General features: G+C 35.3%; 1 protein-coding gene across 1 annotated transcript in view; it reads left to right on the top strand.

The window, feature by feature from the left end:
• Nucleotides 1-19,482, top strand: part of LOC142317459 (cilia- and flagella-associated protein 206) — a 102,973-nt gene extending 83,491 nt beyond the window's left edge. Inside the window, exons 9-11 of the mRNA XM_075354026.1 lie at nt 14,519-14,617; nt 18,318-18,453; nt 19,130-19,482. Coding sequence (XP_075210141.1) covers nt 14,519-14,617; nt 18,318-18,453; nt 19,130-19,384 — 490 coding nt within the window. The 3' untranslated portion in view covers nt 19,385-19,482. The remainder of the gene's footprint in view (nt 1-14,518; nt 14,618-18,317; nt 18,454-19,129) is intronic.
• Nucleotides 19,483-27,023: the final 7,541 nt, after the last annotated feature.

The raw sequence follows: 27,023 nt of genomic DNA, 5'->3' as shown, positions 1-27,023 counted from the left end.
AGTGCCAATATTTTGTTTGCTGTCTTAACATATAATCAATTTTGGTGATCATATTTAAAAAAGTTAAAATCTACATATTTATAACAAGTAATGTGGTAAAATAAATCACTTTTTTTACAGATCTTTTTCTCTTGTAAACTGTAGCCCATTGTGGAGAGAACTAGTGATTGCCCTACTAGCCTTTCCTTCTAACATTCTAAGCGTCACCCGCTACTCCAGCACCAAGACCTGGCTCGTTCACAAAGAGGCGGCGGCGGCTGAGGATGCATTTATGTTCGCGTGCGTGCGTTGACGTAGCGGCGTGGTGTTATTGACAGTTCGAGATGTGGCGCGCGACTGAAGAACAGCTGACGAACATGGCCTAAGGTTGAGCGTCCTATTTTGAACAGCCGTTACAGTGGTAGGCGCGAAAGCGCCACACCCTTCCGACCAATCACAGCGGTTGCGCATGCGCAACACGTAGACCGTGAACTGCTACCACCACCACCGCTGCAGACACGTGCCTACATAAAATTTAACACTGATCACAAACATAGGAATGTGCTAAATTATCGTAATGCAAAACTCTCCTTCCCTCTCACACTCTGTGTGTGTGTGTGTGTGTACGTAAATTTCCACTAATATAACCCGTAAACATTCATTCAGCATTAAGACATTGTTTATAAAAAATAAAATATCTAGGTGTGTGTGTTAAAAGATTCCCACGATCGACAGCAGCGTAATGCGACACACACACACACACACACACTATACCCTAACTTTGTATTATTACAAATAAAGTAGTAAATTTACACCCAGGAATTAAATATTAATGATGAACACAAAGTTTGCAACAATTAATTATTATCTGTTAAGCAAAAAGAAAAAGCCTCTTAACGCCCCCCACCCCACATCTAATATAAACGTGATCATTGTAACAGAAGAAAAATGTATAGTTTATGCTCTTTTTTTTATTTTGTTTAATCGAATAAGAAATAAAAAGTTGAGTTTATGCAGTATTAATAAGTTTATTTAAATGATTGTATGAAAAATAAATTTATATATAATAGAATTATCTTACATATTTATTTGCAATAAAAAAATTATTTATTTAAATTTTTATAGATCGGAAAAATAATTAGAGGTATAAATACAAACCAGGTCGGATTCAAAGCGACCGCACATGCGCATCACGTAGACCGTTACTGCTGCCACCACCATTAAGTTAGTATGGACGTACTTGAGGATGATCCTGGTCGTTGTGGCCGTTGCACTGAGAGGTGTCACCCGCTACTCCAGCGCCCGGACGTGACTCGTTCACCAGGAGACGGCTGCGGCTGTGGCTGTGTGGTCGCATGCGTGCGTTGACGTACCAGCGCGGGTTGTTGACAGTGCGAAGTGTGACTGGCTTCGTACAATATAAATCACTATTCTACATATTCAGTTAAAAAAGCTTCGATTGTCGAACGCTTCAACCGAACTCTGAAAACAATAATGTGGGGAAAATTTACCGAACAGGGTACGTACAAGTGGTTGGATTTACTTCAGAAATTGGTCGTTAAATATAACGTTACCCCCCATCGCACTATCGGTATGAAACCTAAAGATGTAAATAAGAGAAACGAATCTGTCGTTTTAAGTCGACTCAACACTGTACTCTATCGAAAGCCTAAATTACCGAAATTTAAAGTTGGCGATCGAGTACGAATAAGCAAATTTAAAAAACTTCGCTAAAGGATACTTGCCGAATTGGACAAATGAAATATTTACCGTTCATAAAGTACACACCGAAACTCGCTCCTGTACCTATACGCTGAATGATATTAAGGGTGAGGTGGTGAGTGGTAAATTTTACGGTGAAGAGCTCACTAAAACTAACGTTAAAAATAACGTGTATTTAGTCAAGAGTCTTACGAAGAAAAGGCGATAAATTATTTGTAAAGTGGCAAGGTTCGACGGAAAACACAACTGTTGGATAAATAAGGCGGATTTGATACGGTGAACTGGTCAGTCGCCAACATGAGGTTGGAACGTCAACAGGTCGGTAATATTACGCTGCAAACATTTGACGAATATACAGGAGCCGGGTGTGGTGAGAGAAAAGACCGTCGTCATGGCCCTCTTCTACTGAATACAATTAGATCTATTATCTGTTGACCGTCTAATTGCGGAAAACAGATATTCTATTCAACTTGTTGTTTTCACCCGATGGTTTAAGGTTCAAAAATATTTACGTGTTTTCTAAATCGTTGTACCAACCGAAATATAAATTTCTAGGACAAGTGATGACTGGTATACCGGAGATCGGTTATTTTGCCTACTCTGAAAACGATCATGTGATGGCGCCCCACAAAGCGGAACCGAATTCGATAATGATTTTCGACGATGTAGCCTGCGAAGAGCCAAGTAATATTCGCAAGTACTTTGCAATGGGTCGTTACAACAACGTCAATAGCTTTTATCTCACACAGACATATTCCAACGCAGGCAAGCACCTCGTACGGGACAACGCCAACCTTCTTCTCGTATTCAAACAGGACGATCTCAATTTACGTCACATCCATCAAGATCATGCAAATACCGATATGAAATTCGATCAGTTTAAAAGTCTGTTCGGTGTAGCCTGGAAGAAACGACACAGATTTTTGGTTGTTGATAGGAGAGGGACATCAACGCAGGACGGTATCGAGTAGGCTTCGATATGTGCGTAAAAGAGATCAGTTGATAAACGGTGAAGATGTCAAAGTTGTTTATATTGTCTCTTTTGATCAGGGTGTGACGCAATATTACCGCGAATTGTGCAATACCAATCAACGTCTGGTGAGAATGAATGTTTTGGTTAATCGATGTTATACGTTTCTTATACAGAACCAAAAAAACAACATGCAGAGTTTTTAGATCGGTCAAACTAGGATGGTGATGTTATCGACCGTTTTCCGATCATTCGTAACCATGACGTCGAACAAGAATGAGGTCGATTCGTCTTCATCGTCGGCGTCTGCGAAGATGGTAATGAAAATCGATAGAATATGAGATTCGATTAAAAGAAAACATCGCGCTATTACGCAAGTAATAACGGAATCTGAGCAAGTTATGGAAAAGCGTTTTAAATCTACTGTCGAACCGCTTCGTGATTTTAATAAAATGTTTAAATACGATGATATTAAAAAAAGAACCAAAGGAGGAGGAGGAAGAGGCGATGGATATAAAGGAAGAGGGTAGCGTATCTTCACCAACGGTTATGAGAAGACTGTTTAGTACTCCACAAAAAGAGATTGTCAAACCTGTAGACCCGAGGTCATTGAAATCACCGGGTTTTCGTGCAAATCATTACTTGAATGTAGCCTTAACCGATAAAAGTTAGAGAATCGACAACGTGTACGGAGTGAAAAACGTTAACGATCGGTGGATGATTGGGAAAAAGGTGGTTGTATTCAAAGGAAATACAATTGTTATCGATAAAAAAAGTTATAATGGAACCGACGGTTGTATCAGGTGATATTTTTTAATGAACCCCGTGCTTATACGGAAAAAGATATACACCACTATAAGAAAATCTTGGAATATATAGAAGCGCATAAGAATCAAAGTACCGGTGGTATAATCTCCAGTAAATCTAACAAGTACAATACTATTATTAAAGACTGTTTCCTCGGAAGCGATACGCAAGTCAAAACGACAATGAAAGTCCAATAACAGGAATAGATCTGCTTATGAAGACTAAGAAAACGATTAGACCAAATTACGTGTACTGGGACGATCTGAACGAACTTTGCGAAAGACTGTGTCTATTGGTGGCTTCCAGGCGCGCTGGTCATACTGGTCATAATAACGAAATAGTTTCGATCATAGAAGAACTGCAAGAAAATGGATTCATAAAGGAGGGGGTGGTAGAGGAAACGTTTTATTTTAAACAGTCTGAAAATGAGTATCGAAAAATTCGGACGTTCTCGCGTTGGAGGTGCACACGTCACCACCCAACCACCAACTCGAATTGTTGAAACGTTTGACAAAACCCCCGACGGGAATTTCGATATCAAAAAACGACGTTTGTGCAATGTTGGAAAACCTGTTTATGATGACTATGGTACAACATTTGGTTACGTTAACAAAATGTACGTAAAGCAAGGTGATTTGAATAATAAATACTTACCGTCAGTTTCACCGATGGACAACAACGCCTTTTTTCTTTTCAAAAAAGCGATTATGCGATATCAGTGAACCAATTGAAAAAACAGACGTCGTTACTGTCAACTATTTACGGACACCTTTTCGATGAAAAGAAGATAATTAACGCAAGAGATTGCGTTTTTAGAAGATTGTAAAAAGGTTCATTGTCTGTCCAACATAGCAAGAGTGAGGAGGTCAAAACGTTCTCCTGTTCGAAAGGGTAAGGTGAGAAGATATAAACGAAATGCCAGTCTTAAACGACGCGGTGGACTGTTAACAAGTCTAACAGCAAGAGCTGCAGGGGTGTTAGGATCTTATATTGGTGATAAAAGCATTAAAAGGTATCGAAAAGGTGGTGGGTAAAATTATAAACAAAGGAATCGATTTATTGCCGGTAGAGTTACATATTCCTGGATATCAGTACTGCGGACCGGGAACGAATTTAGAAAAACGATTAAAGAGAAACAATCCCGGTGTAAACAAGTTAGACGCAGCTTGTAAAGAACATGATATCGCATACACTACGTACAGCGATAACAAAAACAGAGCGGCTGCAGATCGTAAATTAGCTGATAGCGTTTGGGAAAGAGTTAAAGCTACGGATTCGAGTATCGCAGAAAAGGCTACTGCATTGGCGGTTACAAACGCGATGAAGCTAAAATGAGCAAAGTTTGGCGGTGGAAGAGTAAGAAGAAGAAGACAATCAAAAAGGAATAATATAAAACGTCTTGTTGAAATGACGAAAAGAAAAGCCGGTACTGTAGGGCAGGGATTGTACCTTAAGCCCTCCCTGTGACCGGATCGAGGATGGGTGTTAAAAAAACGTTGTTGTCTCCAATTAAGGGAATACCAGTGCGTCTTGTATCGAATATAAAACTGATGTGGTACGTGAGAAAACTGAATATAGCCGATTTTCAAGGAGTCTTCATGTGGGACGCATTACCCAAAAACCGAAGACTAACGAGTCAGCAATAGTCAATCTTGATCGCAGTACCGGTTGTGGAACACACTATGTTATAGAAAACGTGGACCAATGGTGGACTATTTTGATCGTTTCGGTAATTTGCGTCCACCTAACGAATTGATGCGTTATTTTCCATTCGATTCGATTAAAAATTTCAATTATAACGCCAACAGAATATAAACACGGTTATCTTCGGACATTTTTGTCTTGAATTTCTCAGTCGTGGTTCGTCAGCGTACAAGTAAACATCATCATCTACATGTTCTGCATAAGTGGAAATACGTCGTTATTACACGCTACATTCTTTCCGTCATTGGATTTGTCTGATGGCGATTGGGAATTGGCGTTGATAAACCTAACAACCTATTACTCGATTCCGAATGTCGAAGAGGGAATAACAACACAATTATTGTCGTTTCAAATAAATTTCAAAAAATGATTAAGCTGACACTACAGACCGGATCGTACGAAGTGGATGATATCGCTAAACGGTTGAGCGATGAACCCGAAAACAAACACCAAATAGATTTACTTAAGCGACCGAATAACAATACGTTAAAATGCGAACTTAAATGCAGAGCTGTGATCGATCTATCATCAAGAGATAGTTTGGCACCGCTGTTGGGGTTTGATAAAACTAATCTAGCGGCGAGTATATGGCACGAGTCGTCGAAGCCGGTTGCCATTAACAACGTGAACACCGTACAGGTCGAATGCAACCTTATACGAGGCTCCTATGCGATCGGATCAGAAGGACACGTATTGCATGAATTTACGATAAGCGTACCGCCTGGTTTCAAAATAATCGAATCGCCGAAGAATATAATATATCTACCGGTAAATACAAAGAGCTTACACGAGATCGCTATAAAGTTTACCGATCAAGACGAAAAACTGATAAATTTCCGCGGTGAAACCGTAACGGTTAGATTGTATTTACAAAGAAAACCAAAATAAAAGGAAAACCGATCGATGGGGATAATATACAATAATGGTAGCAGTAGTAGTAGTAGCGAAACGATAACGATCACCCAGTACGAATATCACACTCATCTAATGTACGCTTCGTCGACTTTCAACAACGATGAAATTCGGATACCGATACACCAACAGGATGTGTACACGTTACCGCATAAAAGCTTTTTAATGATCGAAGGGACGATAACTACTAAGGCAGGCGATAAAACAGCAACAGAATCGTGGATAATAAACAACGCGATACCATTTCTCTTCGAGGAGATACGATACGAGATAAACGGAACGGAGATGTGTAGTACAAAAGTTAGGAATAACGACCACAATAAAGAATATCCTATCGTTGCGTAAAAGCGAAAAACATATTTTGGAAAATTTCAAGTGGAAGTTCGATGATACAAATGAATTCGATTTGGATTAAAACACGGGAAGATTTTGCTTCTACGTGCCGCTGCGTATGCTGATGGGTTTTGCCGAAGATACAAACACATAATATTGAACGTCAAACAAGAATTGGGTTTGCTTAGATCTTCCAGCGACGTGAACGCACTAGTGTCTTCCAAAGAGGCGCCCGATTCCAATTTGAAAGTGACCAAAGTAGCGTGGAAAATTCCGTATGTTCATGTTGCCGTTACTATGCGATTGCAATTGTTAAAGGTAGTAGAACAAGATTAACCGTTAGCGGTAGCTTTTCGTACATGAAAAATTCACGAATATCCGGCTCGACCACAAACAAACATACATTCATGGACGGTAAAGACATGTGTACAAACTGAAAACCGAGATACGTGATATTCGGTTTACAGACGGACAGAAAAGATAAAGCTACAAAGTCACTGACACTTTTCGGTATGTGCGAATTAGTAAATGATCGACTGTATTTGAATTCGTAATACTATCCGTACGGCAATCTACAGGGTGATGTGAATATGATGTATGAAATGTTCGCCAGCTTCCGGTCCGGTTATTACAACAAACTGGAGGACGAGAGTCCCGCTTACAGTTTGGCAAATTTCAATACCAGTTTACCGTTAATAGTAATCGGATGTTCCCGTCAGAACGATTCGCCTAAAACAAAAACCGTAGATGTACGTATCGATTTCGAGACCAAAAACAATATACCAGCCCACATGACAGCCTACTGTCTTATTATAATGATACCATCGTCACATACACTCCGCTTACGGGAATAGTGAAAAAGGTTATGTAATGCGGGAGGTATTTAAAATCGAACTATTATAGGAGACTTTTCGCATGAATCCGATACGATGTAGAATGTTTTTTCTGCACCATCGCCGGTTAACATTCCGTTAATATGGTGTAATTCATCAACGGTGGAAGCGGTGCCCATTTTTCACAACACTACTGTATCGTCATCAAAAAATAAGTCTGCTGACATTGTTAGCAACATCACAGCATCGTTACCTTCAGAAAAAGCAGTGGTTAACGTTGCTAATACGAGTTTATCATTACCTAACGTTAAATGATGATATTGAAGAAAACCGTAATGAATGTTACATCATTACTATGTTAACATAATGTTACATATACATAATGTTAACATAACGCTACATCTACATAACGTAGTAATATCATCATCATGATATTACTACGTTAACATAACGTTAATGTTAAGTGAACATAAAGTTGCATGTACGTAATGAAGATAATGATGATGACTAATGTTACTATGTTAACATAACGTTAACTTTACCATAACATTATATATACCTGATGATGTTACTACGTTAACATAACGTTAACGTTACCATAACGTTATATATACATGATGATGTTACTACGTTAACATAATGATGATGAATTTGTAGAAGAAAAAGTGGTGGGGTTACCCCCACCACGTCTACGGTGATATAATAAAGGAGACTAAGAAAGTTATCTTAAACCTCGCATTCGCAGTTGAGCAACGGTCATGGAAAGAGTTATCGAATACCACGGCTTCCTCGGCAAGCGAGGTGAGTTTATGATTAAACTTGCTTTGTGGATCACATACAATCATTCGCTAGAAAAACAATAAATAAAAACAAAAAAAAAACGATATAAAAACCAGTTCGAGTGTTTTATAGTAGGCCTCTAGGGAAGAGATTTCACTCGTATAAAAAAAATCTCAACGCGCCGCGGTTGCTACCTCCAGGGTGGTACGGAAATGCAACTAGTAAATACGTACAGTTTCAAGATGGATCTTGATATAGTCGCATCGGATTTGGTGATTTCGTCGTGTAAGGACGTTGCTACATCTGATAAAAATTTGTAAATGCGGCGTTCGATAACCTTTGTTGGAATTATCATATAGTAACATCTCGACAAGTTTCGTAGATTTACAGGATGTGGCCTTTCCGGTTACATACGCTATCAAAAGCGCTGAGTATGCATGGTCGTTTCTTATAACTACACGATTAACACTGTTCAAGGTTACTCGTAAAATGACACGTGGCTTCAACGTCGGTTTGGGTGTGGCACTTTATACGGTTGTATGTGGCGTCAACGTCAAACTAGTCGTGTTTGTGTATGGAAGTGTTCCTCTTCAAACATGTTCGAGGTCGACCGGATGCGTAGGCATTGTAGGGGATACAAAGGTCTTGTATCTGTGTTGCGCATGTGCGACCGCTTTGAATCCGATGTTGCGATTTATCGGTAGGGTGTCAGTCTGTACACACACACAGCTGGTACTGCATCACTAATTCTACTGGTGGTCGCATGCAGCGCTAGTGTCGCAGCTGCCATCTCAACCTTGGGCCATGTTCATCAGCTGTTCTTCAGTCACGCGTCACACTTCGCACTGTCAACAACCCGCGCCGTTACGACAACGCACGCATGCGATCACACAGCCATAGCCGCAGCCACGTCTGGGTGCTGGAGTAACGGGTGACGTCTTTCAGTGCAACGGCCACAACGACCAGGATCATCCTCAAGGTACGTCCATACTTAATGGTGGTGGCAGCAGTAACGGTCTACGTGATGCGCATGTGCGGTCGCTTTGAATCCGACCTGGTATGTATTTATACCTCTAATTATTTTTCCGACCTATAAAAATTTAAATAAATCATTTTTTATTGCAAATAAATATGTAAGATAATTAAATTATATATATAAATTTATTTTTTATACAATCATTTAAATAAACTTATTAATACTGCGTAAACTCAACTTTTTATTTCTTATTCGATTAAATAAAATAAAAAAAAGAGCATAAACTATAAATTTTTCTTCTGTTACAATGATACATGTTATTTATATCACGATTGGTCGGAAGGGTGTGGCGCTTATGTGTCTACCACTGTAATGGCTGTTCAAAATAGGACGCTCACCCTTAGGCCATGTTCGTCAGCTGTTCTTCAGTCGCACGCCACACCTCTAACTGTCAAAAACACTGCGCCGCTACGTTAACGCACGCACGCGAACACACATGCATCCTCAGCCGCCGCAGCCTCCTTGTGAACGAGCCACGTCGTCCGTGTGCTGGAGTAGTGGGTGGCGCCTTCCGGTGCAACGGCCACGACGACCAGGATGATCTTCGAGTTACATCTAAATTTGTATACACACACACACACAGATAATATATTTCATTTTTCGCAACACGTTTCACTGAAATCGAAACAAAAACGGGAAAATGTAAATTTAACGGTGAAACAGGGAAAAGGGAATTTCTTCCAAAGGAAATAAGGGAAATTACCACTGGGAAAAGGGGAAATTTCCACTGGGTAAGAAGGAAAATTATCACAGGGAAAAGAGGAAATTCCCATAGGGAAAAGGGCAATTCCAAAATGGCGGACGGGCCATCTTGGATTTTGCGCCTGTACCCTCATTCCCTACTACTGTGTGCGTGTTTATATATATATATATATATGTGTGTGTGTGTGTGTGTGTGTGTGGTTGTTGTGGGTGGATGTGTGTGTACAGACTTATGTGATGTTCAAATTCACAGCTTATATAGAATATTTTTCACTCGTTACATCAGGGAGCCACTGTAGCCGATTGGTTTAAAGCGTCAGTCAGTCGCAACCTGTCATGACTGGGTTCGAGTCCTAGCCGACCAATTTTTTTTCACTTCAAATATTATTTGTTTAATACAAACCGATCACTACACAACAGCTGTTCACCAGAGGTACCAACCTTTGAATTAATTATTATAAATAATATTCAAAGCCAATATATTACTCAAGTTGGTATCCCTGCTGAATTAAAAATATCCCGCTAAGAGGAAACGGAAATTCCCACAGGGAAAAAGGGAAATTCCAAGATGACACTGACAGGCTATTGCATCTATGACGCCACAATCCAAGGTGGCCGACCACCGCCATATTGAATTCATGACGTCAGTCCAAGTTGGCGGTCAGTCCGCCATCTTGGATTTTGATGCAGTATGCCTATTTCCACTCTACTCTCGGGTATTAGGCACCAGTCATGTACAATTATCACCGACTCATAGAGTGGCAAGTACTTTTTTCTCCCTTTCCCTCAAGGCCCGATCCACGATCCTGTATAACACAGCCTTGAGGGTACCAGTATTCTATACTCCCCTCGGAGGCCATGCAAGACCCAGCTATGCCGTTCCTGACAGAACACCCTTCCAGTGACTGGGTCTCAGTCTTTTAATAAGCACCTGCCTCTAATTCGGGGTCCCAGACCAGGTCTCTGTCTTTCTTTTCCCTACCTAAGGGCCCCAGGAGTCCCCATTCAATCATTGCAGGTGGAATGCCGGAGCATCCCACCCCTCCTGAACGGGGCTGTCCTTCCTACCCTAACACCCCTCGCCCATCTTCCACTTCTTCCTGGGTCTTCTTTCGGATAATGTTCCCTATTATCTCACTGACTATAGACTAGTTATGCTCACCATGAAGCATTACCTCTACTATATTATCTGTGGTAACCTCTCCCAGCCGCATCCGCATCATCATTCTGCCTTCCTCACACCTTGGCCACTGGAAGATAGTATGTTCTGCGGTATCCCGCTCTCCATAATACTAGCAGCTTTCAGACGACCGTCTCTTCCTGCCATATAGATAGCTATTAAAGCTATTTAGATGTGTAGGTGCGTGGAGCTGGTGCAGAAATTGCACATTCGCTCTTTGCCAGGACATATACCTATTTAACCGGAGTAGCCGGTAGACCTCCAGTGTTGGTAGCTCTGGAGTGGGGTGTACCCCAGAGGCTAGCCTTGCGACAGAAGGGATAAAATATCATGCAACCTGAACAATCATCAAACGTGGCTGAGGGTCACGGAAACACCCTCATCTAGAACCAGCTGTTTCACCTGAGGCGAAACGGAGAAAGAGCTTTGAGATAAGAATGGAAAATGTCGTCAAGAGTTTTTAGAAAGCTCTATTCAAGAGTAACGTACCCAAGCCTAAAATTTAGTAATTTTGAGAGCTGATGGAAATTTCTCGAGAGTAAGTCCCTTTCTTATTGCTCAAGAAATAAGTAAATGTGCTGGAGGCCCTGTTAAAGAAATCAGGAAAACATATAATCGACTTTATATAGAGACAACTAATGATGCACAGTCGCAGAAGATCCTAGGACTGAAGAATATTGGCGAATTTCTGTACACGTCGATCCGCATAGCACACCCAATACATCAAAGGGTGTTGGCGTTTGTCGGGATCTGCTGAATTGTACGGAGCTGGAAATAGTGGAGGAATTAACACCACAAGGAGTGATAGAGTGCCGCAGGTTGAACATGAGAAGGAACGGCGAAGTTCCTTCTGCTTCTCATGTCCTCACCTTTAATAGACTAACCCTGCCGGAAAAAGTACGGGCAGGAATACAAAGATTGGATGTGAGGGCTTTTGTACCACAACCAATGCGGTGCTTCAAATACCAACGTTTTGGCCACACCGCTAATCGATGCGAGAGGACCTCAAATATATGTGTGTGGTGAAGAGGTTCATGAAGGGGAGCCATGTAAGGATCATCCTTCATGAGTAAACTGTAGATAACAGCATTCGTCCAGATCCAGAAACTATCCTGTTTACAAAGATGAAGTAGCTGTGCAGTCAACTACCTTGAGGCAAAGGAAATTGTAAACGCCCGCAAGCCTACAGCAGCAACAACTTATGCTCAGGCTGTTCCTGCTCCTGCTCAAGCTAGTCCATGTAAATATGTATTCGGGGGTTTCCTGGACATATCCGGGGCATTTGACAACTTATGGTGGCCCTTTGCCATATTTCAGATGCAGAAGCGCAAGTGTACACGCCGTTTCCCTGCGTGACGGCGGCTCGGAGGTTCGTAAGACCTTAAGTAAAGGACGCCCTCAGGGCAATGTTGTGAGTTGCCTTCTTTGGATCGTAGAATTCGATTCGATGTTGCATTTAAGGTTGTCGTGTCGTCGCTTATGCTGACGACGCGCTGCTACTGATTGAGGGGGGATTCGAGTAACGAGGTAGAGTTCCGAGCTGCTCGTGCTTTTGTCTTTGGAACTGCAAACCTAAACTCTTCTTTTCTTTTTTGACCACCATCTGAATCCTTCAACACATATGCAGTAAACATAGTGGGGTGCCCAAATTTTGTCTTGATCTCCTATTCTCACTCCAAAATACATGTAGTACACTTGTCGAACGAAACTTGTTATATTTCTTTTTTGCCTTTCCACCATTAACTAATCACAAATGTAACAAAAAGAATCTACATAAATTTTGCAGCATCTTGAATCCATTTTTAAAATGGAACGTTTGCTTTACAGCCTGAAAATATATTTTCCACTGATAAAAACGCGTTTGATCACAGACAGAAAAATACTCGATTTACGCATGCTGATGGCTGAAATAATACTGATAGTAGTTGCATGGTGCATGATTGTTGCAGATAGCTCCCAATAAACATGTTTCATCTTGTTAAGTCTTGTCGCAACCTGTCGACCAAGCTCTCCCACCATCTCGTCATCTTCAATCCTAACCCCCTCCCCAGACCATGTCATCAGACCACTGATCAAACACAGGATTTGAACCACATTTATTGCTTTAGGAAATATAGCTGTATGACTGACAGGGCAATTCCATCTTTATAAAAAAAAAATTGATCATTTTTGCAAGTAAATATACTATGAGGCTGAAGAGCTGGAGAAAGGTCTCAGAATCCTTTGATTCTATTATTTTTCTTTGAATATGGGCTTTGGAGGTGTGGGAGTTTGTATAATGTATAATTTTGCTCCATTACAATCTTGATTACTTTCTGAAGATATAATCTTTTGAATATAAAACTACCTCAGTTTCTATTATTAATGGAGGTCTTATTTTAATGGAAGTCATGGATTTAGATTGCCTGGAGCAAATAAATACGCCTGACTTTATAGCATTAATGATTTTTACTTCCCTTTGGAAGTAAAAATCATTATGGTTTTTACTTCCATGATTTTCCAGTAATGATTTTTACTTCCATGGTTAAAAATTTCATTTCGATTATTTTTTTAATTTCATTATGCCAATTAAGAAGATTACAGGGACTAGAAAACTTGGGAGATGTGATGGTGTGGCCAATAAAATACCATTAAGAGTTTTACTTCTCTTTAAAGGAAGGATACACTTTGGAAAAGAGTGGTTTGATAGACATTTAATGTTTGTTAATTTAAGGGGGACAAAGGATTTAGTAAATTTGAGCGTACTAGAGGTCTGATTCTGATTCTTCTCTCACTGGAGATTCTTATTGTATCTCTGGAAGCAAATCCCGCTTTTACATAGAGCAATTTGAAGATATAAATATTTCTATTTTTGCTTATTATAGGTCTATGGGTTAGAAAACCTTAAGTGTAAGGAGACCTGAATTTCTTAAAGATTTTATTTTTAATTGTTTCTAAAGGCAAAATTCATTGAATTATGAATATTTGAATTTTTTATTCAAATATTTCATATTCTACATGAGTCTGGTTACCCCTTTTATGAACCTGAAAATTAGAGAAATTTGATGGTTATAACATTGTAAATATGATAGTGTGTGTGGTAATTTTCTCTACTAAATTAAGAAAGAATTATAGACTGCTATCAGGAAAGACATGATGTGTAAGTACTAAAGTAGGGCAGGATTAGTAGTCATTTATGATGGAACACTGACTTGTTTATTAAACAATGTTTTTAAATTCCAAATTGTTTGTATTTGTGGATGTTAATGTGAGTTTGCCCTGAGAGTACCAAAATATTGCTAAGTACGTACCTGTTTTTATTCTGTTCAATTTGAACAGTCTAAACTTTATAGCTAATCCTTAAACTTACGTAACATGTGACACTGTAGATGTCATCCTTGCCTAGTTAGTACATGTTGGTGTAAAAATTTATAGAAATTAAACAAGTAAATCATTTGCTCTTACTTTGTTTTAGTTATCAGCTGATATAAATTGGTATGAAATGTAGCATTGTTAAAAACCATATATTTTTTTTAAAAAAACCTGTGATTTTAATGGAAAAACTTTTCTGTTTAATTTAGGTATCTCAATCAATTAATTACAATGGTCAGGGGTAAACCAGAATTAGTTGTGTTACTGGATATGGCTGATGCGATTGAAAGATATGCATTTATGAGTGAGTAAGTAATAAAACAGTTACTCATCTTAATATAATTTTTTAATCTGCCACTTAGATTTTTTTTTTTTTTTTTTTTTTTTTTTTATTAAACGGAAGTAGTTATTTTCTCTCAGTAGCTCTGTGATTATAATTTATTTTCAGTGGTTAGAAAAAAAATAATTGTATGATTGATATGGTGAACTATATTTAATCTCTGTAGAGTTTAAGATAAAAGTTTTTTTTGTCAAATTTAATTTGCTGGTAAATTTTCATTTTGAGTTGAAGAACATTAGGTTTGTGGATTTCATGGAATACAAATAGAAAGCATATTGTGGTAGCTATTCTATTTTCAGAGTTATCTGTTTTTACATGTTGAATAGCAAACATTAATTTTGTATTTTCTAATAATACTGCAGGTAAAGTACTAATAAAAGTATTCATTAAACTTTTAACTAAACAAATAAATATTTGGTCAGATAAGTCCATAATTATTTATTATATATATATATATCAGTTAGGAATGAGTAAATATGCTTCTCCATGGATAAGAGGAAATATTGCTTAGAAATCTTTACATTAATTGCTTAACATTAATTGGAGCATTGTCCTAAAATAAAATGTCCATATTAATAATTAAAAATAAATATTTGAAATAATGGTAGAGAGAAGATTGAAGATAAATTTAAAAGAGATAAATAAATAAAATGACTAGAAAGTAAAATAACTACTACTTAGAAGATGTCTTTTAAAATTTGAATATTTATTATTGATGTATGTTAACAAGCTACAGGGAATTAAGATTTATTTCCTTAGTATTAATTAAAAACTTGCCACTTATCAACGTATTGTTTCAAAATTAAATCATTAATATATCTTAATTATTTAATTTATTACCATGTTTTGCTATGATTTTCAAGGAAATGATGTTTTCAGTCACTACTGTGAACACCTTTAGTGACATTAGAGCTGCTGTTTTGTGTTGTGGTTTCAGCAAATATTATTGCTGGCAGTTTTTGAGATAGGAAAAGATTTATGTAGAATATGCTCAAAATGTATTCATTGTATCAGTGTATCATTTAGTTCATTAATCTTGTGTTTTCTAATTTTCTAGAACATTAAGGTGTGGTTGTATTATGTGCATGTGTTCTCTGATGTAGAATTAAATCAAGTTTGAAGTTAATTATTTTTGGTTTGTCATTCAAAATGATTGTTTTTATACAATCTCTATTATATTTATATTGTTACTCTACTTTTCTTGTATTGTTTGTTTCTGAAGTAGTTTAATTTTATTCTCTTGAGTACTTTTCAACTTTTATTTATTTTCATTCTATCTCTGACTATTCTCAGATCATCAGAAGGATTGAGTTGATCTCTACTTTCTGAATCTGGAAATCACATCCTGTTTTATTATACTTTTAATGATCAAAGTAACATCTTCCACAATAGATCAAGTACCTATTCATCAAGAAAATATCCAATTTTCATTATTCTTAATTATTTTCTTTTAAACATGGATTTTATAAACTGAATTTGATTTTACCCCTTACAAACAGTATGTGATCTAAAACCGTGATGATTTTAACCACTTACTCTATATTAACACTATGGGTGATTCCATGTAAAAAAGACTCATTAAAATATAATAATTGATGATATAGTGATATATTTAATAATATTTCTTTAATGATATAATTTATGATATAATAAAAAAAGATGACAAAATATTGAAGATAAAGGAAATTTATATACTAAACTGGTACATTTAACAGAATACTGATCCATAATTTTAAAAGTTGGTATGCACATACTATCAATATGTTTTGGTGCATAACTAAATGGTGGAAGCAGATGTAAGAAGTGAATCTGCCCTCCTCTCAATTAGAAAAAGACAACATGTACATGCATGATTTTCTTATACCATAAATCTAGTGTTACAGTAGTGCAACTGCTAGATTTGAGGTACTTTGGAGCTAATTTTTCTCTGAGGCAAGACCAACATACCTCAAAAAATCTGTTTTATTATCTTCCTTTCTAAATCACTTCTTCATTTACTTTTCCATCTTGTAATTTATTTCTATATTCAAATTGTTTGGTGTGTATATAAATGCATAGTAAAGTTTACTTTTGTTATAAAAAACCAAGTATGAGCTGTAGCCTGTATTTTTCATAAAGCAAAGAAAAAATGAAGAAACTTTTATTGAGAATTATTAAAAATTTCAGTTCAGTTAGTAGCTGTATTCAAAAACTATGAAGCAAATTAGAAATTCTTTTACAAAATAGTGTTTTGAACAATTGTGAAGAAGGGAAATTGTAAATTTGAAATAAGAAAAAATGTGAATGTATAATTTATTTCATTAAAATATATTATACATATGACAAGTTTCGGCATGATGTCTGTACATACGTCCGTACATATATACGTATGTATCTTGCATAACTCAAAAATGATTAGCTGTAAGATGTTGAAATTTTGGATTTAGGACTGTTGAAACATCTAGTCGTGCACTTCTCTCTTTTGATTGCAATCGACTAAACCAAAAGTGTCCAACTAAGCCCAAAATCCATTGAACTTGTTCTTAACTTCAGTAATAAGCCCTCATTGAGAGCTTTTCAATGATGTACCATAAGTGGTACTTATTTTCATTGGTTTCAGAATAGCCAAATGAAATTTTAATTAAAATATTTGGATCTATAAGGGGAAGGCACATCGGTTCGAATCAGATTTCATCTCCTTTTCTATTTTTTTAACTTTTTTTTAATTTATTTTTTTTTACTTTTTTTTAAAATTAAATATATTGATTTATTAATAAATAATAATCTGTGATTTTAAAAAAAGTTTTACAATAAATAATTATTCAATAATAACAAAAAAAAAAAAAAAAAAAAACAGAAGTTATTAGTGAAATAAAATTTCATGTACTTTTAAAAATGTGTATATGTAATAGTGTTGGTGAAACATCTGATTATTTAATATTAATTGAAAATTATAATTTAGAATCGTATTATTTTTGGATTTTCTAAGCAAATACTTATAAAAAGTGAATGTTTATTTTTAAAAAAATCACTTTATTTAATTATTTGACAGAAAATAAAACAGATTTTTGAACTGAATTCAATTTAAAGTGATTGTTGAAATTTTTTCACTTGTGTGTAATATGCAAAGATTTCTGGTGTGTATTTCAGGTTTCTGTTGTGTCATATAAATAAAAGTTAATAATAATTAAATTATTCCATTTAGTGAACTCCAGTTTACTTGTTACAAATATTCATTTTGACCTTACAGTGTAGAATAAACAGTTTTTATTATTTGATTATTTGGTAAACTATTTATTTAAAGAGTAATCAAGGGACTTTTACTCTAACCTAATATTTCAAGTAAGATTGTTGAATTAATAATTGTAAAAATATTTTATATTAATAAAAACTAATATTTTATCAATTGGTAACTGTCCACTTTTATTAAAGAACTGGAAGATTGTATCTCACTTTCAAATGAAATAAGTTTAAATGAAGTGCAGCAAAAATTGTATATGTAATTTAATAGATGTACAAGGGAGTCATTTGGTCTCCACATCAGATTTTAGCGTATGAACCTTATTTTAACAATAAACCCTTTTATTGACAATTTTTCTTGCAGGGACAGGATGTTGCTTAAGAGGGTTTCACTTTATTATTACTTTTGTTTGCTGTACTCATGCAATGCTAAAAATCTTGTGTTTTAGACTTTCACCTCAGATGTCTAAATTGACTTCCAAGTTGAATGCGGAAACTCAGACTCTCCTACATCCTGTTGAAAGTTATATTGATCCAAATTATTCATGGGATGTTTGGGAATTAAAGAGAAAAGCAGTCCAGTTGGTAAGAGTACATGGTTTTTTGTAATTGTGTATTTTTTAGAAGTAATTAGAAATCCCTTTCTTTCACTATATAATTACTTAATTTGTCAATGTCAGTTATCTTCAGATTCAAAATGTAGTTAACAGATACAATTTACAGGATATATATATTAAATCATATGAAAAATTATAATTCTGTTAGCTGCAAGAAATCTTCCATATTAGATCCACACACACTACAACAAAATTCATGTTCTTTTATTAGAGGTTCCTGAAGACTGGTTCTTGCTCCAGGAGTTTCATCATAGAAAATAGAAGGGTGTGAAAAATAATATTTAATAATAAACGCCAAAGGTTGAAATCAGGTATATAAACTAGTTTCTGTAAATCAGCCAAGGTAAACAATAATGTGTATATTTTCCCTGCATGTAGTTGACATTTAGAGACATTTATTAATGGCTTCAGTAACAATCAATGACACTTGAATTCAAAATATCCATCTTATTGGTAAAGACACAAAATTATATTGACTAGTTCCATAGGAATCAGTGTGATTGGTATGAGAAGTATATTCCAGGAATAATTATCTAACCATCCTCCTCGTTAAGCTATTACAAAGAAAGGTAGTGCAAATAATCTTCCAAATTTGTTTCTCTTAACAGAAATTTAAAAAATTGATACCTGTATTTACTTTTCAGGCTAACATTTGCAAAAGGAAGACACATTCAACTCAGACAAATAAAAGCCACATGAGAAATACCTTTGGTACTCAGACATATACTCTGAAAGACAATTCTACTCAGACAAAGGAGGATAACAAAACAATAATGCCAAAATTATCAAATTTTATATTTGGTCTTAGAGGAAGACTAGACAATGTGGCACATACTGCTATTTTAACAAGGCCAAATGATGAATGGCTTTATGAACAAGGAGCAAGAATATTAAATTAGAATTAAATAAACAAGAGACGTAAGCACAAAATAATTAAATATATAAAATTAAGGGAAAGATAATTCTTTCTAGTAATTTTCAAATTTCTTGTACTCTTTAGAACTATATAATATATTTTTGTATCACATATTAAGTATTTGTTTTTATATTTACAACTGCTTTATTATTTGTGAATATACAACACACAGTATTACATTATATTTTATCTCCTTGTTAATAAAGAACTGATCAGACCACTACAGTTATTTACTGATTTAGACCATTAAGTAATAAAAATAATAATAATTTTATTGAGAGGGAGGTAGAAATTCATTTACGCATGGAGTGTCAGGCTCCCACTGGTGGTCTTATCCAACCACCATCAGCAGACTAATGACTAAAACCACCCCTTTTCTACTAGGACTTGACCATTTTCCACATTATGTGAAACCATTTTCCACACTACTTCTGGCTAAGTCCTCCTATCTATCCTAGCCTAAGAAGGCTGCTACCTAATTTTTACCCAGCTCGACTACCCAGGATGCCTTACTTGGTCCTGAGAATGCTTCGAATGAGTTAAGCAATACTCTCCTCCCAGCTGTTGAGGCCACAGAGCATCATCGCAACCACATTTCCTTTGCAAAACACATGAACATGTGGTTCATGCATGATGGTGCGCCTGCCCACTTTGCAATTGGCAACAGAGAAAGATTAACTGATCGTTTTTAAGGAAGGCGGATTGGTCAGGGCGGTCCCATTCGTTGGCCTGCACACTCCCCCAGATCTGAACCCATTACACTGTTCCTATTAGACTACCTATGGGGGACATGAAAAGTTTCTTTCTTTATTCGACACCAATTGTCAATGTTCATCAATTGAAGGATAGAAGTGTTCGCCCAATCTTTCAGATTTCAAACAATCAGGGATCAGCCAGGAATTTTTTAGCGTTTACATCAGTCATTAAACATGTAAACTGGTGTGTAAGAATGAATGGAGGTCACATTGAACATTTTTTTGTGATTCTCATAAGAAAACAAGCAAAACTTCACATGCTCTTATAATGATTATTATTAAACATACATAATGTTGGATTTTTAGCAATTTTAATCAGGAAATTTGATTTAGTTATCAAGTGAGTCACTATAATAAAAAAACAAGATGACCGCCATATCGGTTTGTCGTCGGAATTTATGAATAAATTATCGTTTTGTTCTCAAAAAGATGCTTCATAATTTTTATAATACAACAAATTTGATAAATAATAATTCCTAAGATACGTAAGATTGAAAAATTGAAACGACTGGCATTTTGAAATTTGTCAAAAAACAAATTGGCAGACAGAGAGAAAATATGCATTTTCAGACCTATGTTCACTGGACTTTTTTTCTTAATTATGTTAAGTAGAATTGGTTCCTAGAGTTTGACCTCATCCTTTAAGTACACTCTATATAATTAAAATTTGAAATGGGTAGTAAATAGTGAGCTGAATTCATCAGAGAAAGAAGACAATGTAGTACGTGTAATAATAAAAGGTAATCTGATCATTGCAATCTAAGGTATCATAATTTTTTATGATGCTTCTTCTCATACTTTAATTATATCCTAATGTGATCCAGATTTTAAGTGCCTGCTCTTATATCATTTATTAAATCAGCTGCATTGCTTATTTTCAACAAGAATTTTTAAAGATGTAACTTATCTCTGCCCAAGTTTCTTGTTACAATTTAACTTGATTGACAGTATTGTAAAATCAATTTTAATTTTTAAAACATTTACACTCGTAGAAAAAATCTATGCACTAACTATTATGGACTGTGCCATAGGACCATACATTATATTATCAATGATATGAATGAATGAAATTTATACAAAGTGTCCCAAAAGTCCTGCACAATAGGGATATATACAATATATTTAAAATATCTGTTAAATATGGTTTCTGTATAAGTTGAAACATAATTGAAAACGGTCTGTGTTACACAGAATGTTGATTACCAAGTTACCAAGTCATGCGATACAGATTGGCACACAGTTGTGATGCACTCTCACAGATGGTTTTTGTCCCTGATTTTGACTAGTAAACTTGGGATTTTAAAAAATCCACATATCACTATCCATTGGGTTTAAATCCGGGGATCATGGAGCCCATTCCACCAGTTCCCTATGACTGATCCACTGGGAAAAGTGTTCAGCTATCCAATCACTAACTTGTGTACCATAGTGCAGGGTTGCATCGTTCTGCATGAACCATTCTAGTTTTCCAGAACCAACCAAATTCAAAAGAGGCAGTAATTCATTGCCAAGTAAGTTTCGCTGTTTGTTCCATCAAAGAATTGGGACCAATGATCCAGTCTTTTCACAAGCTATGCTGCAATGCTATGCTCCTTGCTCCTTACTGTCAATAAACCAGTGAGGGTGACTGTCGGACCAATACAATAAGTTATGTCAGTTCACCTCTCCATTTACATAAAAGTTGGCTTTGTCAGAGAACATAACTTTAGACAAAAACTCTGGATCCTCCTCCAACTGTGTCAAACACCAATTGCACATTTCCATAAGGCTATCAGAATTGTCTTTTACATGTGGTGTAACACTTGCAACTTGTACGGATGATTCTTGTTTTTTTGCATGATCCTCCATACTGTTGACTGAGAAATGTCCACTTCCAAGCTTGTTTGGCAAATTGATTTTTTCAGACTTGCAGATACCTTTCACCAAAACCCCTTCTACTACCTCTTCTGAAGTGCTCAGATGTCCAGATCTTTTAGTATCAGCAGCACTACCTGTCACCTTAAACTTTGCTAGCAGTCTGCCAACCGTTGTGTGCGACACTGGCCCTCATTGAGGATGCCTCACATTAAATTCATCTGCAACTTGTCTATGAGAGAATCCTCCTCTTCCACAAAGGAAGATAATCTCTTCCCACTCTTTAGTGGTCAACGGTCTTTCAGTCCTGAAACTAGAAAATAGAGCAAATTTAGTAAAATCCCTACGGTGCGGAACTTTTGGGACACTTTTTTAATATTTTTTCTCCTTTTATGTGATTGAACTAATTGAGCATATACAGGTAGGTCTGTAGCTGTGATTATGTTAAGCAAATGCTGCTACAGGGCAATTTTTCAGGAGCGGTTAACATTTTTATTCATGATGAAATCTTATATATATAATATATATATATATGTGTGTGTGTGTATGTGCATGCACACGTTTTCAGTATAAGTTGTAAATATAAATAAGATTAACAAATTACAGAAAGTACATTAAATTGAGTAGTTTATATGTGTAGAAACAGCTCATCCGTATAAAATTAGAAAACTGCACTAATAGGATTATGATCAAAATAAAATAGAAACTAACTTATGTTTAAGTAGAGGTCAGCATCAGATCACAAAATAAAATTTGTAAAGATTCATAAGAATTTTTGGCATATCCAGACCTATGCTGGTACAAAACATTTTCTTGCAATGATGTTAGGAATGCACTGCCCAAATACTAGACTACCTTTTTCATACACTCTGTGTACTTGTCAATTGCTTTGTTAGATAAAAATCTGTTCACTTTCATTACTTTTTCAAAATTATTTCTTTCATTTTCAGTTTTAATATAGATTTTCTTATCAGAATCTTACTTTAACCTTGTACTCCATGTTTTGGGACTAGATGAACTACAGCTTGGTACATGAATGTGGAAAAATAAATGAGACCTATTTTATTCTGATCAGCTGGTAAACTTTATACATACAATTTAATGGTTCCACATCACATGGAATGTTCCAGAGAGTACCAATTGAAAATTGAAGGTTTGATGTAAAGATGAAACATTAACTGTTGAAAATCCTGCTGAGATCTCAATAAAGTATTTATTAATTATTTTGAGGTGTGAGAATACCCAACTATACCCTTTCTTTCCTTTAATTTAGCATTATTATAGTTATTTTTAATAGAGGAAGAACTAATTTTTTATTGATAACTTTCATGGCTTTCTTAGGGTCCATTCTCATTTTTTTTTTTTTTTTTTTTTTTGTAACATCATGTTTCTGATGTTTTCATTTTAGCTGATTACTGATTTTTAGTTAAGACTACTAACACAAATGTTCCAGTCACTTTTTCAAATTGTAGATACTCCACTCTACAAATCGTCATATTTTTTTGTTATGGAATTTATAACTTTTCCCTAAAAAAGCATAGTGAATTTTGTGGAAAATTAGACAATTTTCCACACATCAGAAGTGAATAAATCTGTGGATTTTTCAGTCACTCCAATACTTAGCAAAATTAGGGAACATCATTAGTATGCCCAAGTATTAGCCTCAAGCTGATGATGATATACTTAAAAGTAGATAGTTTGCAATTCATTCAGTGAACAGTTTTTTGAACTTTTAATATCAATATTTCTAGTCCTTTAAATATATCTACAGATAAAAATGTAGTTTTGTCTATCAGTGAAGAAGGGTACTATGTTTGGTTTAAGACTTGAAACTATTGTTAATAAATTGTAAGAGCAAGGGATAAAGAACTTTTAACTATGGCATAATGAATTCCATATTTTTATTTGAGGGCCTATAAAGTTTATTGCGTCTTCTTATCAAAAGACCTTAACCATTTGTAAGCATCTCTATTGCCGTAGTTCTTCTTTTTTTTTATCGGTAAGAAACAAGAAAAACTAATTTGAATACTTTACTTGCTAAGAACACAACAAATTTAAAATAGAATCTTTTGTTATCTATGATATTAAAATAATTCCCAAAGATTGGTAAATTGCTATTTCAGTAGGCAATGTTTTCCTAAAACCACGCTGAAAGTTTGTCAATAAACAATGCTTCTCAAGTATTTCAGTCCATTTTTCATAATCTTTTCTAACTTTTTAGAAAATATGGACAACAAAATTAGTCTGCAATTGGTAAATTAGTGCAGAACCTTTCTTATGGAGGAGGGAAGAAAATGGAAATTTTAAAGGCATTGGGAAATATTTTATTGCTAAAAGATTTGTTAATTACATTTTAACAAATCTTTTGTTAATTTCTTTTGTTAATTTTAATAAATCTTCATTGTGAAGTTAACCACTTCACAGGCCAGGTAGGTCGTCTCTTTATAATTATTATTTATAAGAAAAGGTTCTGAATCATCATTTGTGGATTAATATCACTGATGAAAATTGTTTTTTTCTATTTGGTCTTGGATAGAGTTGATTATGTTAAATGTTTATTATGTTATAAATGACTGGTTAGAATGTGTTTAGTTGTAGTCTGAATGTAGAATCACGTTTTACCTTGCAGTTTGTAGTTAAATATATTTTCAGATTTTAGAACAGTCCCTCTTGGGAGTACCCCTCAAGTTCTATTTAGAACAAGGTCATGAGCATTGGCATTTGTAAGGGGGCTTAAGGTATATAACTGTGTATGTGTTTAAGTCACTTTTTGTCACAGACTGCTGTTCAAATGCGTTATGAGCAGTATGTATATCTTACTAATCACCACCTTTAACTGTCTGATTTCTGTCATTCCATCAGCTTTCAGTTCCCTTTTAAATCGTGTTTAACTACACTGAACATTAAACTGTTTGATTTGTACTATTTTAGAAATGTGAGATGTAGCATAACTTGTTTTGTTTTTATAATTTAAGCGATATTTAGACATAAGCTAAAAAATAAAACTTGTAGGATTTCAATAATTCATTTAATGGCTGCAGTTAAAAAAACAAATAAGTTTTTTATTATTAATATTTCCACGTAACAATTTTAATCAGTGAATTTGTATTTTCAGCATCTGTCTATGATATTTTTAGAATCTTTTTCAACTTTTAACAATAGACTGGAACAGAACTGAAAGTGTAAACAGTATTCATTAATATGAAAATATTAACCATTGGTGGACACTAGCTTGTAGTTAGTTGCATGCTGCAACTAACTAAAAATTGTTGATGTTTATCATGTTATACTTTAAAAAGCAAATAGAAAAATCAATGAAAAATAATTAATTCAATTGTCTTTCTAATTTTTTAACAATACTTACACAAGATTGATGTGATTGTTCAGAATTTCATGTGGTGTTAAGACGCATCTTAACAGAGGGATAAAGAAATTTAAAAACAATAGTAGATAATCATTGATAAAGAAAAACAAGTTAGAAAAATAAGTTATTATATAATATATTTGAGGGGGGGGGAATAATGTTTAGGATCAGAATTTGTAACTTTTCTCCAAATAACTTTAACAAAAGTTCAATTGTGCCTCCACATGATGTGCCTGTATATATCCAAACAAATAGGAAAAATTAATCTGGTAAACTGAATCTAAACATCCTCACAGTTTCATTTATCATCAAAACACCCCTCACTAACACCTCTCTAGATCACATCTAGAGTTGAAACTCTGGTCCTAGTCCCACGATAGGTGGGCCCTTGACAGTCAATCATGAAAGGTCTTTTAAGGAATATTCCACCAACTGGTGAGCTAATATTTAAAAGATATCATGCAATCAGAAGCATTGAAATCCACCTATACTACACACATGAACAAGAAAAATACAAAGTCTAAAATCAAACCAAAGCAGCAAATCATCTACATTTCCACACATAATGTAAACTCGCTCATGCAGACTGGTAAACTAAAAATAACAACTGCTCTAATGGACTAACACAAAATTCTCATCATGGATCTGCAGGAAATAATAAACATTGACCAGGATGCCATGGAATCTCAAGGATATAGGCTCTACAAAGGTATACCTGAGAAGAGTGATGAAAAAATCACAGTTTGGAACAGGCTTTTTAGTCAGCCTCAAATTAATAAACTCTATACAACAATTTAAACGCCCATCCACCCACTAATCATAAAAATAACTCCACAAAAGACTGTAAAAAGACAGAAAAGTTTTAGGATCTACTCAACCTCAATATAAATAACAATCCCCAAAAACCTTGTTAACCCTAGAGGCAGTACATATCTCATCGATGTGTAACTACTTGCTAAAGTGGTAACGTCAATCTCATTGACTCTTCTTAGCAGGTTCATTTTGAATTTTCATGGCTACAAACATTTGCTACGTTATATATCACTGGAAAAAAGAAATCATGAACTATCTGGTAGCGTGATTTTATTTTTGATTATTGTCGATAATATTGATACCTACTTTATTACTGCTTTAGTTCTGCGGTTGTCTTGTTTTATGACGATAGGTTAGGAGTGTTCCTTCATGTTTATTGAAACATATATTGCGTTATTTTAGTGATTTTATACCAGTCTAATAAATAAAAGTGCTGTGATTTATCAAACTTCGGTTTTTATTTTACTGTCTGTGATGTATACTGAATGATTTTTTTGTAATCTTCTTCTTTATATATAAAAATGTTGAGTTCGTTTGTGCACGCTTCAAAAACTCAAAATGTTCTGCACCGATTGAGCTCAAATTTTAGCACAATATATAACCCGCATCAAAGATTGGAACCGTGAGAAAACAGTTTTTTTAACGATCAGCTGTGTACCAGTGACCACGCCATCTGCCGGAAGCGAGGGGAACACTCGCCATACTAGCTAACGACAACTGCAGTCACATATGAAACAATACCTGTTCCCAATTATATTGTTTATTACCAAAAAAAAAAAAAAAACGTATCCACTTGCATCTGATTCAGATTATTATATACAATCTGAATTAAATAT

This window comes from Lycorma delicatula, chromosome 1, assembly GCF_047948215.1.
Source record: "Lycorma delicatula isolate Av1 chromosome 1, ASM4794821v1, whole genome shotgun sequence".
Classification (NCBI taxonomy): domain Eukaryota; kingdom Metazoa; phylum Arthropoda; class Insecta; order Hemiptera; family Fulgoridae; genus Lycorma; species Lycorma delicatula.
The sequence above is the reverse complement of the archived record's forward strand: the minus strand, read 5'-3'. Positions and strand labels throughout refer to the sequence as shown.